Genomic DNA, 18,423 nt, shown 5'->3' on the forward strand with positions numbered 1-18,423 from the left:
TCCGGCCAACAAATGAAAAAAAATAGGAGATTCACAATGGCATTATATGATAAAATTGAGAAAATTTCATTTTATTTAATATTTTTTGTGAAATAAAATGGGTACCGCATATAAAGCAATGGAAAAGTCGATGTTTTGGTAAAAAAAAGTTTTTGACCAAAATCAAAATAGGTGCAAATTGTCATTATATGGTTAAAAATCTGAGAAAGTTACTTTTCATTATGGCTTCACTTTCTTAACTAACAGACTCTACATACCTTTTTTAAAGTCATACAGAAAATGAGTCGGTATGTTATCTTTTTCACCAGAAAAGACTATGAAGCTCTTCTTATCTGGCACCAATTTTGGCGATACCGAGTCAGACAAGTTTAATCCAAACTTCATTCTTAATTCATCTACCATCACCTTTACAACTGTCCTGGCTTCAACATCTACCACAACAATCGTATCATCATCTTCTTTCATGGCTACCATGGTTCCATCAATATTTAACTTTAGTAAAAATTAAGAAAAATTTAGTAGGTGTTTGATAATATCACTACTGCAGGTTTTGTAATAATAGGGATAAAAAGCTACATATTATTGTATTAATTCAAATCTAAAGTAGACGATATAAATATTTAATCATAAGTTCTAAGAAGGAGGTATGATAAGAGGCATTATTTGGACCTTAAATTGTAAAAATAGTAAAATGTCTCTGCCCATTAAAAGTTTAAGGAAACTTTGTAGTTGGATGAACAGGCTAACATAATCTATATATTTTAGTGCAGAAAGGTTACCTCAGGTAGCACTTTGATGTTAAAACCATGTTTGAAAATGTATAAGTGTATTAAAAATTATATTAAAAGTTTTTCTGTTTCTGTCATAGTTTCTTTAAAAATATTCAAAAAATTGTAAAAATCGTCCATGGCCAATAATGGGTAATTGACAATTTCAGTCATATTCACTTATTCGTAGATTCTATTTTTCTGACGTTTTTGCTGTTAACAGTTTCTCTCTATCTATAATAATATTCAAGACAATAATCGAAAATTGCAAACTTTTCATACGGTAAACATTTTAGGGGCAGTTACCTGGAAATGAATTGTCAAATTGTCAAATGTCTAAAAATTTCACAAACGGAGAGATCATGACTTGTTGATAATATTAACTTCACAACTGCTTTAGTTTTTAAATTAAAAACCGAAATCTACATTTACCCCTATGTTTAATTCTAGCAAAGGCGGCCATTTGTCTTTGCGAGCAAGAAGTGAAATCACAAACTTAATACTAATAAAACTAACGATTATTCAGTCCAAATTTAATTGAAATTGATCAAGTAGTTTTAGAAGAGAAGATTTTTTCAACTTGAAGAAAATAAAGAATAAAATGTGAAAAACCGTCTTAAGTCCAATTACTCCATACGAGGTCAATTTACAATTTTGGTCATATATCATGATAATCAAGGTAATGAGCAAAAACTGCCAATTGCCTATTATCTGGGACGTCTATAATTGCGGTTATCACGCAACTTCACAATTAAGAACAAAGGTGCGACGTAGAAAATCGCAGGCACTCAACGAAGGCCATGTAGCCAAAGCGACTGATATGGCCTTCGTTAGACGGTTTCATTTTAAAATATTACGTTACCATGTGATTAACTTTTAAAGGTCATACAAACAGTCGTAAACAATATCGGTGACCATTTTTACCTTCTCTAGTCAATAGTTCCATTTCTTTTGTTTGATTTCTACTGGTTTCCGAGGTTCATTCACATAAGCAAACTTTTTTAAATTATAGGTAGTACAGTTAAAAAGTAAAGGTTGGCTAGATGAGATGTAAGGTAAACAAAGGGTTTTTATTTGGGGCTTTGGTTGGATGATAGTTGAAAAAGAAGACTGAAAATGATACTAGTACTAAAATAAAATAGTTTATAACGTCTATAAACAAATAATCTTAGATTCTGTAAATTCAATTTATTAAAAATCACAATTATAAGATGTGTATTTAATATACTTAGCCAAAATACATATACTAAATTTAATGTATCCATTGTTTTATTCAACATATTAAAGGGGCCCTAGCTACGATATATATAAACTAGAGGCTCTCAAGAGCCTGTGTCGGTCACCTGTATCTAGTGTGGTTTTGGAAATCATGTGAAAATCATAATAAATAGTATTAGATACCCCTATAATGATTGAGATCAAGTTTGGTTTAATTTGGCCCAGTAGTTAAATTAAAAGCAAGACATCTCATTGCAGTCTTACAATAGTTACGAAAGACCCCTTATCATTGTTTAAATTAGTTTTCAAGTTCAAAGTGACCACTTGAAATTATTTTTTTATAATTTTCCCAAAGACCTCTATAGTTAACCCCTATGTTTAATTTTAGTCATGGCGGCCATATTGGTAAAAATCGGGGTCATCGGTTAATTTTTTTTAACTCGATATTCTAAGGATGATTTAGGCCAAGTTTGGTTTAATTTTGCTAAGTAGTTTAAGAGAAGAAGATTCTTGTAAAAGATAGCACAAATTTACAAAAAACTGTGAAAAATTGATTTAAAGGGCAATAATTTCTTATAGGGTCAATTGACAATTTTGAACATTTGACTTATTTGTAGATACTACTTTGCTGAACACTTTTGCTGTTTTCAGTTTATCTCTATGTATTATAATATTTAAGATAATAACCAGAAATTGCAAATTTTTCTTAAAATTACCAATACAGGGGCAACAACCCAACAACGGGTTGTCTGATGCGTCCGAAAATTTCAGGGCAGATATATTGATAATCTAGATAAAAAACGAGACAGGAGAAACACTTATGAACCACATCAACAAACCACAACCACTGAACACCAGGTTCCTGACTTCGGACAGGTGCAAACAAATGCAGCGGGTTTAAAAGTTAAGATACCTTTTTATGTTTATATCGTGTTATGACCATCGGTAGTTATCGGATGTCATCTCGGTAGATAATTGGATGGCATCTAGACTCAAATACACACGAAATTCTAATATATATTATCTAGTATATGCATTGTTAACTGTTTATTTAAGACTTATCATAATTTGGATATGTGTTTTAGTATGTTAAAAACCAAATATGAGAATTTGATGATTTTGACAGCTAGTGTCCCTTTAAGTACATCCGAAAATAATATCCTACTTTCGTCGTACTAATATATATCAATGGATCAAATATGTAAAATAAGTAAGCCTGACAGTTGTTATAAAATTAAATATTATTATCAGTAGACAGCTACCTGTACACAAAACAATATGATACTTGTTGCTTCCTATGCAGTTTCATAACCACAACAGCACACGAACAGTGGAATTCTTTAAAACTATGCTTCTGAAAGACAGACTAAAATAGTGAATATTTTCGGTATGAACAAATCAAGCAACTATCAATTCATCTGAACACATGTACAGAACACGTTTTAAAACTTTTATTTAACACATAAATTGTATGTCGGCATATTCATAAGCTTGTGTTCAAGGCACGATTTTCTGGTTATTTTCTATGTATATGACCGTAAATTGACATCTACTATCTAGAACATAATACAAAATTTATTCCGCTTCTAGTAAATGATCAAACAGAGTAAACTAGGGCAACTATCACTAACTTTAACGCTTTTACTTTACATTGACTATTTAAAAACTTTATGTGAGCCACTTGTTATTGAACTACTCTCGCTTCGACGAACAGAAGTTCCGGTAGCTGTGCAGTTTTCTATTTTTTCCGTTCCCTCCCTGTGCATTATAAATAATACGATTGTTTTTATCATTTATTGATAATACGAGCACTTTTTGTTTATTATCATTTATTGATAATACGAGTGCTTTTGGTTTTTATCATTTATTGATAATACGAGTGTTTTTGGTTTTATCAATATATGATAATACAAGTGCTTTTGATTTTAACCAATTATTGATTATAAGATTAATTTTGGTTTTTATCCATTATTGATTTTAAGAGTGATTTTGGTTTTTATCAATTATTGCTGATAAGAGCTAATGTATTATATTGTGATCATGACGTCGTTGATAAAATTGTAAATACTTAAAAATTGATAGTTGAAATATAATAAACTGGTTTTCTATAAATTTATTGAAAGTAAGTCCTGACAAAATCCAGGCTTTAGCTATTGGTAAAAAGACAAATAAACGTAAGATTTAAATTGATATAAAATTTCTTGTGAAGATAATGTTAAACTCTTAGGGGTAATCATATATTCGGACTTAAATTTTAATAGTCTTATTTCTGAAATTTGTAAAAAGACATCAAGACAGTTAAACATTTTAAAACGGATTTAAATGATTAAGGCAGGTTAACAACGTACTATTCTTTCATTCTTTCATTTTTTTAAATTTTTGTCCAGTTATTGGCACTACTTTGGTAAGAAAAGATCTTTTAAACTTGAAAAATTCAAAAAAGAGCTTGAAGATTCATTTATGAAGATTATAATATATCTTATGAAAATTTATTGGAAAAATCAAAACTACCGTCTTTAAAAGTTCGATGAATAAAACCTATTGCTATTGAAACATTTAAGATTATTAATAAAAAAAAAGTCCAAGTTACCTACACTATTCAATCAAAATAAAAAATGTAACTTTAGGTCACAGAAAACAGCAGCACTTCCTAAAGTAAAAACTACAAAATATGGCCTTAAATCATTTAGGTACAATGCTGCATAGATCTGGAATAAGCTGTCAAACCATTGTCGTAGGGAAATATCGTTTGATTAGTCAAAAATGGTTCAAACATTGGACCCTAATAGCAGCTAATGCTAGTGCATGCATGTAGACTTTAAATCTTTCATATGTATTGTTTTCTTATAGTTTCTTTAAAATTTAAAATTTTGAATAATATGTTTTAAATATAGTTAATTTGCACATAGTTTTCATAAGACCTTAGACGAACTGTTCCTTTTATGTCAAACTTTTATTGTCTTAACATTGTATTTTGTATTGTTTAAGCATTAATTTTGTTGATATATCATGTGTGTATATATTGTTGTACACGTATAGTCGATTTGAAAAGCTCAATAGAGCTTGTGTTATATCGACTTTAAATACAACTTTGAATTAAATGTCCTATTTTGAATGTACATTGTGTACATCTGAATGAATCTTCAATAATTTCATCATATACAATTTTCATACTTTAGGGTTAAACTTTCCTTATTATCTTTCAATACCGGCCTGTTTGACTCTTGTCTTTAAATTTTTATCAATGTTAGCCGTTTTCGGCACCAATTTCATTGTATGTACCCATAGACATTTTCCACGAGAGTTAGTTTTTATCAAAGGGGTTCATACTTTTAAATTGAGGTAAACAAAATTAAGAAATTAATTTAAATATTTTATATAAAACCCTTAGTTAGAGAGTCTTTAATGCTATGCAACTTTTAATATTTAAATCTTTGATGTGAAATTCTTCTTATTTGATTAAACTTGAACCTTAGAATATAAATATGGTTAAACTCTTAGAAGTATTTTCTTGAGCAAATATGTCTAACTCTTGTCTATTGTTCACCCAGAATTCTATGTAGCCAATTAATCGGATTTCCCCTAATTGTCATAAAAACAATGTAGAACACCACATGTGGGGTGTCGGCTATGTTTGAAACGGGGTGGCGGTTTTGAAGCGGAGAAAAACGATAAAGGTAAGTTCAAGTATCAAAATTTCTGTTTTGAGAATTGTTAATTCCAAAAAATGTAATGCACGGAAGGAACCGAACCCTAATCTATTTCCAGCAAGCAGTAGCAGACGTTTTCAGTTATTACTCTGTTTTCCCAAACACCTCTCCCTAGTTTTCCGTGTTGCAGATTTTGAGTCTTCATATGCAAGTTTCAGGGTAAACAACTACTTTTGACAATTTTTTCTCGTATGATTTATATGGAAATAAATTCCTATCATGAAATTTTAACCAAATGCCAGCTTCTTAGTTAAAATTTATTGGTTTTAAAACTAATTTTTTATCAAAATATAATGTGTCGCTTGAGGTGTCAGATTTTGCGTTTCAAGGGGTGGAGGCATTTATTAAAAAAATATATAGATTTGCATATAATTTGGCCTTTTTCTGATACTTTGTAACTCAAATACACCTACTCTGTTATGATGACAAATTACAAACTTATGGTAGTTCAGTTGGTCCAAATTTTAGTCTTTTAAGTAATGAAGATATGCAATGTTAGAAATAGAGAAAAAGCTTCAAAGTAAACACATAAAGAGAGGTGATATGTTACTTGTTTTTGTTTTATATGTTTAAAGCACACAACTGTTATTAACACACGTATGAATGCAACAGATTGTACCCGATTCTATATAATATTTTTTTTATTTTTTTTAAATAACGTTGTAAATGAAACAAATATAGGCTATTGCTATCAAGATCAAGTTGTGAAAGAAGTTGCAAAGAAATGATTGCGCATATTGCTCAGTTATTATGATTCTTCGAAATTAATACTACTGACAGTGTGTGTTTCAAATAACATTCTTGCTTCCCTGTGATTGAAAAAAAATGTTTGTCCCAATAAACCCATTTTCATCCTGCCATGAGATTTAATATTGCTAGGCAAGATTATCAATTTAAAAAAAAAAACGCCCCCTTCCAGATAGAACTTACAAGAAAGTACACTGTACTACAAATTTACAAACAACAGACAGTGTAAAACAAATAATTTATCTTGACTTTTTATAATAAAAAACGTAAAACATTAACTTCGCCAGTGATATTTTTCAAATCCATGCAACAATTTGATTGATTTAAACGGCCCAGCATTTATTCTAAAAGTATCCATTCCATTCTTAATTTTATCGTAGTAAACATAGTACATACCATTGTCGGTCAATTGCGGCCAATGAAACAGTACGATAGAGGTTTTCTTGGGATACGTATTTAAATCTGAATATTTATGCAGTTTATCAAAGAGAGGCGAAAGATATTATCAAGGAGAGTCTTCAACATTTAGTTCAGGTCGACAGTTTGACCTGACCTTCAGGTTGACAGTTTGACTTGACCAATAAAAAAGACTGCTCTTTTTTCTGCTGACACTTTATATATTTTATCCTTTCACTAAGCTGTAACTGCAGTTAACTGTATTTTGCCTATACGTATAGGAAACAAGAGGTTCTCCAGAGCCTCAATCGCTAACCTGTAATCTTTTGCGTATATCTTTAATCCATGATTATTTTTGCTTTTCAATCTTAGACTAGTAGTTTTTGATGGAAGATTTTTGAAAATTTATGAACAGATTTTGAAAAATAGTTTTGTAAGGCAAAAAAGCCCTTAGGGTCAATTGACAATTTAAGTCAGCTTGGCTTATTTGTATATCTTACTTTTGTGAACATTTTTGGAGTTAACAGTTTATCTTTATCTATATTCCAGACCATATGAGTATTTGGACCGTACGTGTATGGTCGAGCTCGTACTAGACCGTACGAGTATACTCATACGGTCCGTCCGTACGCGTATGGTCGGACCGTACGAGTATATGTATACGGTCCAAATACTCGTATGGTCTGAAACATCTATAATGATAATCTAGATGATAACCAAAAACTGCCAAATTTCCTGGAAATTATTAATTCAGGGGCAAGAGCCCGAAAATCTATTGTCTGATTTGTCCGAAAATTTCATGGCAGGTGAATTAACCAAATAGAGTAAAGAATGGAAACGGGAAATGTGTCAAAAAGACAACAATCCGACCATAATGTACATCAATTGGCCCTCAATACAGACAGAAATCCCCCACCCAGAGGTTGGTTTGAGCAGGTCCCGAAACATTTATATATACTGGATCGAGAAAATGGACGCCACTGTACACTCCGAAACATAGAAATGAACCAAAATTTGAAATAAAACATACAAAACTAAAAAGGCTAGAAATCCGGACTTAGGACATGCGCAAAAATGCAGCGGGGTTAAACATGTCTTTTAAATAATAATAATAATAATGAAAGTTTATAAAGTGTCCTATATAAAAAATAAAAATTACTCTAAGGCGCTGTACATTCAGCATGGTAATTAAAACAAATCAAGGACAAAAACATAAAACATACACTGTGTCAGATACAAATACTGAAATAAGAAAAAAAAAATACAACAAAAATGTCTACAATAAAATAAAAGGTCAATACGAAAATACATGTTAAAACAAAAAATTAAAAATTAATTAAAAGTTAAATCGCAACCTTCGTCCTTTACTTCTAGCCATTGTAGAATAAATAAAGACACAGTGATACACACAATTAAATCCTATTCAGGAGAGGTCCGAGTCTAATTTTTTTTTAAATGCATCGTAAGAAACTAAGTACAAATACAATGATAGACATAAATTGACAAAAGACTACAAGCAGTTACTGATATGCCAGCTCCAGACCTCAAGTGAATTGATTTAAAAAATGTTGTCTCCACCTTTTTCATATTAAAACAAAATCCCTCCTATTAGGGTTTTAGAATCGTGTTATCATGATTTATAAGAGAAGAACATAACCGCGTCATGCCTTAACCTAAGGGTCAATTGACAATTTAAGTCAGCTTGGCTTATTTGTATATCTTACTTTGGTGAACATTTTTGGAGTCAACAGTTTATCTTTATCTATGTTCTAGACCAAATGAGTATTTGGACCGTACGTGTATGGTCGAGCTCGTACTAGACCGTACGAGTATACTCATACGGTCCGTCCGTACGCGTATGGTCGGACCGTACGAGTATATGTATACGGACCGGTCCAAATACTCGTATGGTCTGAAACATCTATAATGATAATCCAGATGATAACCAAAAACTGCCAAATTTCCTGGAAATTATTAATTCAGGGGCAAAAGCCCGAAAATCTATTGTCTGATTTGTCCGAAAATTTCATGGCAGGTGAATAAACCTAATAGAGTAAAGAATGGAAACGGGAAATGTGTCAAAAAGACAACAATCCGACCATAATGTACATCAATTGGCACTCAACACAGCCAGAAATCCCCCACCCAGAGGTGGGTTTTAGCAGGTCCCAAAACATTTATATATACTAGATCGAGAAAATGGACGCCACTGTACACTCCAAAACATAGAAATGAACCAAAATTTTAAATAAAACATACAAAACTAAAAAGGCTAGAAATCCGGACTTAGGACATGCGCAAAAATGCAGCGGGGTTAAACATGTCTTTTAAATAATAATAATAATAATGAAAATTTATAAGGTGTCCTATATAAAAAATAAAAATTACTCTAAGGCGCTGTACATTCAGCATGGTAATTAAAACAAATCAAGGACAAAAAAATAAAACATACACTGTGTCAGATACAAATACTGAAATAAGAAAAAAAAAATACAACAAAAATGTCTACAATAAAATAAAAGGTCAATACGAAAATACATGTTAAAACAAAAAATTAAAAATTAATTAAAAGTTAAATCGCAACCTTCGTCCTTTACTTCTAGCCATTGTAGAATAAATAAACGCACAGTGATACACACAATTAAATCCTATTCAGGAGAGGTCCGAGTCTAATTTAAAAAAAATGCATCGAAAGAAACTAAGTACAAATACAATGATAGACATAAATTCACAAAGACTACAAGCAGTTACTGATATGCCAGCTCCAGACCTCAAGTGAATTGATTTAAAACAATGTTGTCTTCACCTTTTTCATATTAAAACAAAATCCCTCCAATTAGGGTTTTAGAATCGTGTTATCATGATTTATAAGAGAAGAACATAACCACGTCATGCCTTAACTGGTTTTATATTAAATTTCTTTAAAACTCCAATCCAATTACGCTACGAGTTAGTCAAAATTATCTACAGTTATGGCCAAAACTCGTTACAGACCACAGGTAAATTTCAAAATAATTTTGTCGTTGTTAGTTTTGCACCGTAACATACGATTCGTCAACTTGTGATGAGAGTATTTCATAGAATAAGGAAATGGTCAAATACCCTTGTTTACATATTAAGTCATACTGTTATAAAGTGTTAAGTCCAGAAGCAGAGGTCCCATGAACAAGTATGCATGTTCACACTATACGGACTTCATATACAGAAGTGTGCTCCTTATGCAGAAACTGTCTTAACAGAGTTATGAGGAGGAAAGATTGAAAATGAAAATCCGTAAATTTTATGAACACCATCACGAATTGGTTTATCTATACGATGTGTCTGTGTCTAAACTAACGAACAATATTTTTACCACGTTTTTGATCGTGGTTTACCATCTATGTCGTCTGCTCTGCTTCGTACCGAAAGTGACTTATTCCCGAATATGACTGTTTATTCCAGTGTGAATTTGCATTGCTTGACGACATGTCTCGGTATTTATATATCCAACATCCATGTATTTAGTTATGATTGTTTCTTTTGTAAGTCCGGTTGGATATTTTGTTATGTCTAGTGTTCGCTGTTGGATACGACATGATTTGGTATTTATATATCCAACTTGCATGCATTTTTTTATTAATTTCTTTTACGTGTGGGTCCGGTTGGTCATTTTGTGCTTAGTTGTTAATTTGTCTGTTTATTTGGTTTGTGTTCTTTATGTTTGTGGTTTGAATTCTGTACCGTTATTTTATAATTATTTTCTATATGTATATATAAGTTCAGATAAAACTATCACCTATTTCATTTATTTAATTTAAGTTTAAAGTAACTATATGCAACAGTTCGTTTACACAGTTTTGATTTAGCAGAAAAACTGACCTGGTTAGAGGATGTAAATGATGACACCACTGCAAACGAAATCTCATTTTAATATTCTTGTCATAGTTAGACAATATAGAATACACCATTACAAATTAAATTTCCTGTACGTGCAACGTCTTAATCTTTTTTTTTGGTGAATTTGACTGTAATACGTCACAAATAGTTACGTTGAAAATAGTGACGTTGTGACGCTGTTTCTATTTCATATGTGGTGTGATGTACGTCGTGGATTCGTGAAAGGTGTCCATTGTTCTTCTGCTGTTTACATGTTGTGATTTGCTAGTATATTGTTAGCTTTTGTATTTCTCTGTGCTGGGTGTGCTTGTGTTTGTTTATACTGTCACGCAGTGTTGTCATTTTAGCGGTATTGATAACATTGCCATAGAAGCGGGAGGTTTGGCTAGACATAAAACAAGGTTCAACCCACCATTTTTTCTTAAAAATGTCCTTTACCAAGTCAGGAATATGGCAGTTGTTAACAGACAGTCCGTATCATGTATGTGTACGTTTGTTGTAGTTCAATGTTTCTGTTGTTCCTTCGTTTTCCTTTTATAGTTGATTTGTTTCCCTCGGTTTTGGTTTGTTACCTGCAGTTGCATTCGCCTTATGGAATTATAACATTGAACAGCGGTATACTACTGTTGCCTTTATTTATATACCAAATCCAAAGAAATGCAATTACGAGGCAATACTTGTGTCGTTTAGTATATTGTCGCTTATACACAACATACGGTTCGTTCAAAATAATTAAAAATACATTTATGTCTATTGTTAAAAAGTATATCTTCATTTTTTATGCAAATACCCTATGAAAATGTCAACATTAATTCCAAAAATGACATTTTAAATGACTTGACATAATTTGGTAGCTGTATTGCTTGCAGATAAGTCTATTTAAAGGTTTTGTAAGCTTTTCGGGTGAATGGCTAAATTTCTGAGCTTTGTATAGAATAACACCATAAATCATGGGATGTGAAATTCCTGAACGTATAAGATGTCTGCATGTGACGATGATAAAATTTGTTGATATCGATTTTGATTTTTTTGTTTTAACGCCAATTTTAACGCCAATTTTAAGCACCGCTTTTGGGCTATTTCGTGGCGGCCAGTTTTTATTAGTGGAGGAAGCCCGAGTGCCCGGAGAAAACCACCGACCTTCGATAGGAAAACTGACAATCCTAGTCAATTAAGATTGGAGTCGAGTGCACACGCACAAGCGGGGTTCGAACTCACAACTTCAGTGTTGACTGGCTAGTGATTACAGTAGTAACTACTTAGACCACTCGGCCACCGAGTCCCTTTTTGATATCGAAAACCCTGGTGTAATAATTTTTCAGTTATACAGAGATATCTTTCGTGAAAATCGAATACGTTGTTACATATAAGAGCGAATCTAACAAGTTGAGACACATAAACACTTTACGATGGTGTCAAGGGAACATCCCCGTCTAAGAATTGAAAGTTAACAATAGAAAATGAGAAATCATCTCTTTTATCATAAATTTAAGTATTAAGTTTTCAATTTTAGATGAATATATCAAGATCCAGAAATGGGCAGTTATCGTTGTTAGTATTGGCTTTTTTTTAACGTAACCTCAATAAGGTAAAATATCTTTTGTTAATATACTGAAGTCATCATTATACTCTAATAGTATCTGAGGTGTTCCTGGCTATAGGAAGCCTATACAAAAAAGAAGAAGAAAGCCAAAATATCATCCAAATATCTAAAGGTGTTATTAAATTGTTGTACTAGATGTTGTTTCGATAGGTCTTTGCTGATTTGCTTTGAAATTGGGTTCGTAAGAATACAGAAATAAATCTGCAATAAGTGGTGCATAGTTAGTGCCCATTGGAATTCCGATACCTTGGCGATATACAAAGTCTCCTTTGCGAACGAAAATGTTGTCTAGTGAAAATTCAATTGCAGTTGGCATATCAAAGCAGGTCCAATTTACATCGTTCTTTTGTCTGTCGTTACTAAAAAATATCCGAAAAGAGTTTGAACATATATATTCGTATTTTGACTTTTTAAATGCCCATTTGATTAGGTATGTGAATTTTCTTCTAAGTAAGGTTATGAGGCAAATAAGAATTAAGGGAAGAAAAATCAAAACTTTGAACAGATTCAAAATCACCAACATAAGCATGCAATAGTACTTCCAACGAATTTTTGACTCCAAAAGTAATTGATACCACTTATAAATACTTTAACACCATGCTAGATTTGCTCTAAATGCTTTAGTTTTTGTGATTTAACCCAAACAATGCATTTTAACTAATGTTTTATATTTAACCATAGCGGTCATGTTTTTTTAAGAAACAGATAAGAAAACACAATATTTATTCCAGATACCCTGAATATCATTCAGCTACGGTTTGGTTGAAATTGGTTCAGTAGTGTTAGATGAGAAAATGTTTGAAATAATTTTCAACGGACGGACGGACGGACAGACAGACGACGGACATCAAATGATGTCAAGGCTCACATTTTAGGAACGGTGAGCTACAAATGTAAACCAAAAACTTCAATACAAAAAACACTGATACCTGACAGACTTATGTCTTATGATCACCTGTAGGATGTAATTTGGTAAAAATATGACACTTTATTGATTTTTTAATTCAAGAGACCAAAAAAGTGGACTTATCATACCTTCTCCTTCCACTTAAAAAAGGTTAACTAAAGCCCTTATTGCACATGTTCAGTTATAGTATCTTATAGAACATGTCATTACTAACCTTACTGTAATATATAAATTCCCTTAAGCACTCATACTTGATAATTGTTAAAGTATAAGTTGCATTTAAGATAACACAGTGTACACATAACTATATCATAACTATAGGAGCTTAAACTTCTAAATCGTGATGTTGATTATATTTGCGAAATTAATATCAATAAACAAAGAATTGAAAAAAAATTGAAAACATACCCTATTAAAACAAAGATATGGTTTTCATGTAGATTTTAATTGCAAGCTTTTAAGTATCGGTATGCCTTAAAATCAGATTTAACCAACTATGTTTCTATATTTGTTTGTTTTTATAGTCATTAAGATTATAAAACAATGTTGACTGATATACCATAATTTTTGACATTTTTACTTATGTGCCTGTTTGTTTCGTTCACACATATTTGTCAATATAATGGAATTTCATGCGACTGTCATACAAGTGAGAGATTTATCTAGCTATAAACAAGGTTAAATCCACAATTTTCTACATAAGAAAATGCCTGTACGAAGGCAGGAATATGGCAGTTGTTATCCATTCGTTTGATGTGTTTGAGCTCTTGATTTTGCCGTTTGATTAGGGACTTTCCGTGTTGAATTTTCCTCGGAGTTCGGTATTTTTGTGATTTTGCTTTTCACTAATATAAACTTATAGTCTGCATCACTAATATAAATATTCTCACTTTATAGTATGCATCACAAATATAAACTTACTTACTTTATAGTATGCATCACAAATATAAACATACTCAATTTATAGTTTACATCACTAATATAAACATACTCACTTTTAAGTCTGCATCACTAATATAAACATACTCACTTTATAGTATGCATCACAAATATAAACATACTCAATTTATAGTCTACATCACAAATATAAACATACTCAATTTATAGTCTGCATCACTAATATAAACTTACTCACTCTATAGTCTGCATCACTAATTAAAAACATACTCAATTTATAGTCTGCATCACTAATATAAACTTACTAACTTTATAATATGCATCACAAATGTAAACACACTCACTTTATAATATGCATCACAAATGTAAACACACTCACTTTATAGTCTGCATCACAAATATAAACTTACTCACTTTATAGTCTGCATCACAATTATAAACTTACTCACTTTATAGTCTGCATCACAAATATAAACATACTCACTTTATAGTCTGCATCACAAATTTAAACATACTCACTTTATAGTCTGCATTACTAATTAAAAACATACTCAATTTACAGTCTGAATCACTAATATAAACATAATCTCTGTATAGTCTGCATCACTAATATAAACATACTCACTTTATAGTCTGCATCACAAATATAAACATACTCACTTTATAGTCTGCATCACAAATACAAACATACTCACTTTATAGTCTGCATCCCTTAAATCAGAGTCTGGTAGCTCAATTGTATAAGTTGCCTTTAGTGTCTCTGTGTTGTAAAATTTCACAGTCTTTCCATTTCCAGTTGTAACCATAAATTCTTCGAGTAGATATAAAAAATGTATAGGGGTCAGAAGTCTTTTATTATTATTTTTTCATGTATGTTTTAATAAGTTCAAATATTTATTAAAGGTATCTGGTATATAATTTTGTACACCAGACGCGAGTTTCGTCTATACAACACCCATCAGTGTCCCTCAAGTCAAAATAGTTAAAAGACAAATCCAGTACAAAGTTGAAGTGCATCGAGAACCACAAATTACAAAAGATACGACTAAGGTCATGTTTACCTGGGATAGAAAATCTGTAGTATTTCGAATGATTTATAGTGAAACAAAAAAATCCATTTATAACAATAAACATATCATTCATATTACAAGTCAAAACATAATACAAGTTATATGGTTCTTTACTGACCCACTACGGATCCATAGAGTGTTAGTAAAATCTATAGGGGTTGAAGGCCGAGGGCCAAATTTCCTATAGATTTCATTCACCCTGTATGGTCCGTAGGGGGTCAGTAGTGAACCGTATATACTAAAGTTGGCTATAGGAAAATTAAAGTCATCGCGTTTGTCATAAATTTTGGTGTTACACCTACCATCAGTAGTAATTTCAAGGAAAAAGTCTAAATGTGTAGATTTATATCAAATATGACAAATGGATATGTAAAGTTATGTATCGTAATTGTACAAAACATTTCATGTAGTTAAATTTTATGACCAAAGAAAATTGTAGCAGTCTTTCAAATTACTCATCGTATCTTGACCAAATTTGCTAAATTTCTAAACTGCCACTTATGGACAAAAATCCCATTAATTAATGAACATTTGCTCTACCCTGTATTGCATGTTTGATGTTTTTTTTACCGAATATATAATGTAAAGTAGAGATAAATTGCTTTACCCTATATTGAATTTTTGAAGTTTTTCCAGAATTTATACATGTTTGGTTTATCAATGAGACGGCAACCCAACAACGAATATTTACATGTATAACAGCAAATACATTTTTGTCTCAAATTGACGGAGTCAAAGAGCGAGCCTTACGTAGCTGTTCCGACGGCAGCGTTAAACTATCAAAGATGCATATAACAGAGATATACACCTGTTTCAACAGTTTATTTTAACAGTGTCTAAAAATTTATATTTTTGGATCATAACTTATAAATGTAATAATGTACATTCGCGTATCCAGTATTAGAAGAAGAGGTAATCGACAAGTTTTCATCAGCTTAGAATGACAATTTATTTGTCTTTATTCTTTTTTTTAACTTAAATACATCCGATTAAAGAACAAAAGTGGAATGCGTTGACATCCCTTGATGATCAAGTGGTGAACATTGCTTAGACGAAAATTTTGTACAACTTATGCTGCTTTAAGACATTTGAAATTTGTAAACCCACCAAGTGAAAGAACACTTTACGACTATAACATTGAATAAATAAGGGTGTAGGATTCCAACCAGAGATACTTGAACATTAAGCAAATGAATTACAAGAGTTAAAAGTCTATACTGATGATTGGAAGAAATTGGTTGGCTTTTTGTTGGACGAAATAAGGATAAAAAGTGACTTGGTGCACGACAAACATTCTGGAGAACTAGTTAGAATTGTGGATCTTGAAAATATGGGTAAGTCATAAGTTATGCTTTTACAAATTATTACTTGTCCAGGGTTTTCCATGGAAATTGTTTGAAAATTGGGGCTTGCCTGAAGGAATTGTGGTCACGATAAATTTTGAAGGATGTGGGCTTCATAGAGTTATAGGACATTTCAAACTTTAAAGGACGGGGCTTAAAGTTAATGCATTCGGCCCCATCATGCACATACCCTCTCAGAAAATCATTAGGTATATATAAAAAATAAGATGTGGTATGATTGCAAATGAGACAACTCTCCACAAGAGACCAAATGACACAGAAATTAACAACTATAGGTCACCGTACGGCCTTCAACAAAGAGCAAAGCCCATACCGCATATACATTTATATGTAGTTTGAAAGTTTTTGAGGCATAAATAAAAAATTTACTATTAAAGTATCACCTTGTCTGTATTAAATTTACTGCTTCTGAAACCAAATTTCAATTCAATAAATCAATTTGAATGAAATATTTCCAGAATGTAGAATAGCATACATGTAGTTGCATGCCATGATGCAATATACTTATTATAATCCTGTTTGAACAGGTAAATGTAGGAGATAAATACACTTGTTACGTAATATGATAAAATAAGTACATTAACTTTATACAAATGTATTATTACTTCATTCATCTAGTTGTCTGTGTATTATTATGCGCTTTACCTTTCACGCAATTGGACTTTAGATAGGGGTATCATGAACGAATAGGCAAATTTAACTATTACCTGTAGTACAGAACTCTACATCAATAATATTTCATAAAGATACATGTTTAAAAAGGTACAAAATATCGGTGTATCGTCAATACAGTTAAGCAACAATTGAGTCATGCATTGGATTACTCGTTTTAAGATTTCTTTGTTTTTATCATGTTTATAGTTCATTCTTTAGCTTACAACTAAAACTAATTTGTTTTTTAGACTTTTTAATGAAGTCCTTGATATTTTACAAAACGTGTATTACATTCTTGTATATGTTTATGTCAAAACCTTTATGCGAAACACAACCCATTTAAGTAAACACTGGTTACCCTGCCAGAAGCAAGGGGAGGTAAAGGCCAATGTCTTGTTGTGATTTTGTTAGGTTTTAATGCAATTTGAGTGACATCAAGAATAATATTTAATGAATGTGTTTTGCAGGCAACAAGCTGCAACAGATGGAAAAACTAACACCTGAAAAAGTCGAAGAACGGTAAAGGTATATTATAGTTATAATGATGAAAGGCATAGTGATTGACTCGAGATATCCGTTTGCATATTTTGCAACTACATTTGTAGTGGAATAAGGGCAGTTAACTTTTCCCAATAATTTGGAGAGCTGTGTAAATACTGGATGTAGATCTAGGATTGAAATGCATGTTCATTTTGAGCGATACGACAATCTATTAACAAACAGGAAGATGCAGCACGTCAGAATTAAAAATTGCTTACACACTTCAACTGAACATTGAACTGAACTCCTGATCAAATATAAAATCAAACCCTTTCACAGAAGACAAGAAAACTTTGACGAAATATTTCCCTTGTACATCGTGTGGTTAAATGTAAAACTATCGGCAAACAGGAAGCAGGTTTACCACATATATAAGAATTGCTTACACGTGATAACTCAACATAATAAAGCTTCAGACCAAAATTAAATAGTTCATTATTATAGAAATTAAGAAAACCTTGACGAAAATCTTTTCCCTGTACAAGGTTTGGTTGATTTTCAAAACTATCGGCATGCAGAAAGTGGCCGCATGGCAGATATAATAAGAGGCTCATAAAAACCTGAATTCTCTCACCTGTACTGCTTGGTGTATATCTTTAATTGATGATTATACATTTTTTTATATTTAAAGTATATTGATACATTTTTAAACATGCATTGATTGTTTATATCCA

The 18,423-nt window shown here is 31.5% G+C and overlaps 1 protein-coding gene across 2 annotated transcripts in view; it reads right to left on the reverse strand.

Annotated features, from left to right (window-relative positions):
• LOC127719866 (uncharacterized) overlaps nt 1-18,423 on the reverse strand; it is a 102,858-nt gene that overhangs the window by 15,421 nt on the left and 69,014 nt on the right. For both annotated transcript variants that reach the window (XM_052226206.1, XM_052226205.1), the window contains 2 exons: nt 14,817-14,932; nt 258-492 (listed from right to left, as the gene is read on the reverse strand). In XM_052226206.1, the coding sequence (XP_052082166.1) occupies nt 258-492; nt 14,817-14,932 (351 nt within the window). The remainder of the gene's footprint in view (nt 1-257; nt 493-14,816; nt 14,933-18,423) is intronic.

This window comes from Mytilus californianus, unplaced genomic scaffold, assembly GCF_021869535.1.
Source record: "Mytilus californianus isolate M0D057914Y unplaced genomic scaffold, xbMytCali1.0.p SCAF_11, whole genome shotgun sequence".
Taxonomy (NCBI): Eukaryota; Metazoa; Mollusca; class Bivalvia; order Mytilida; family Mytilidae; genus Mytilus; species Mytilus californianus.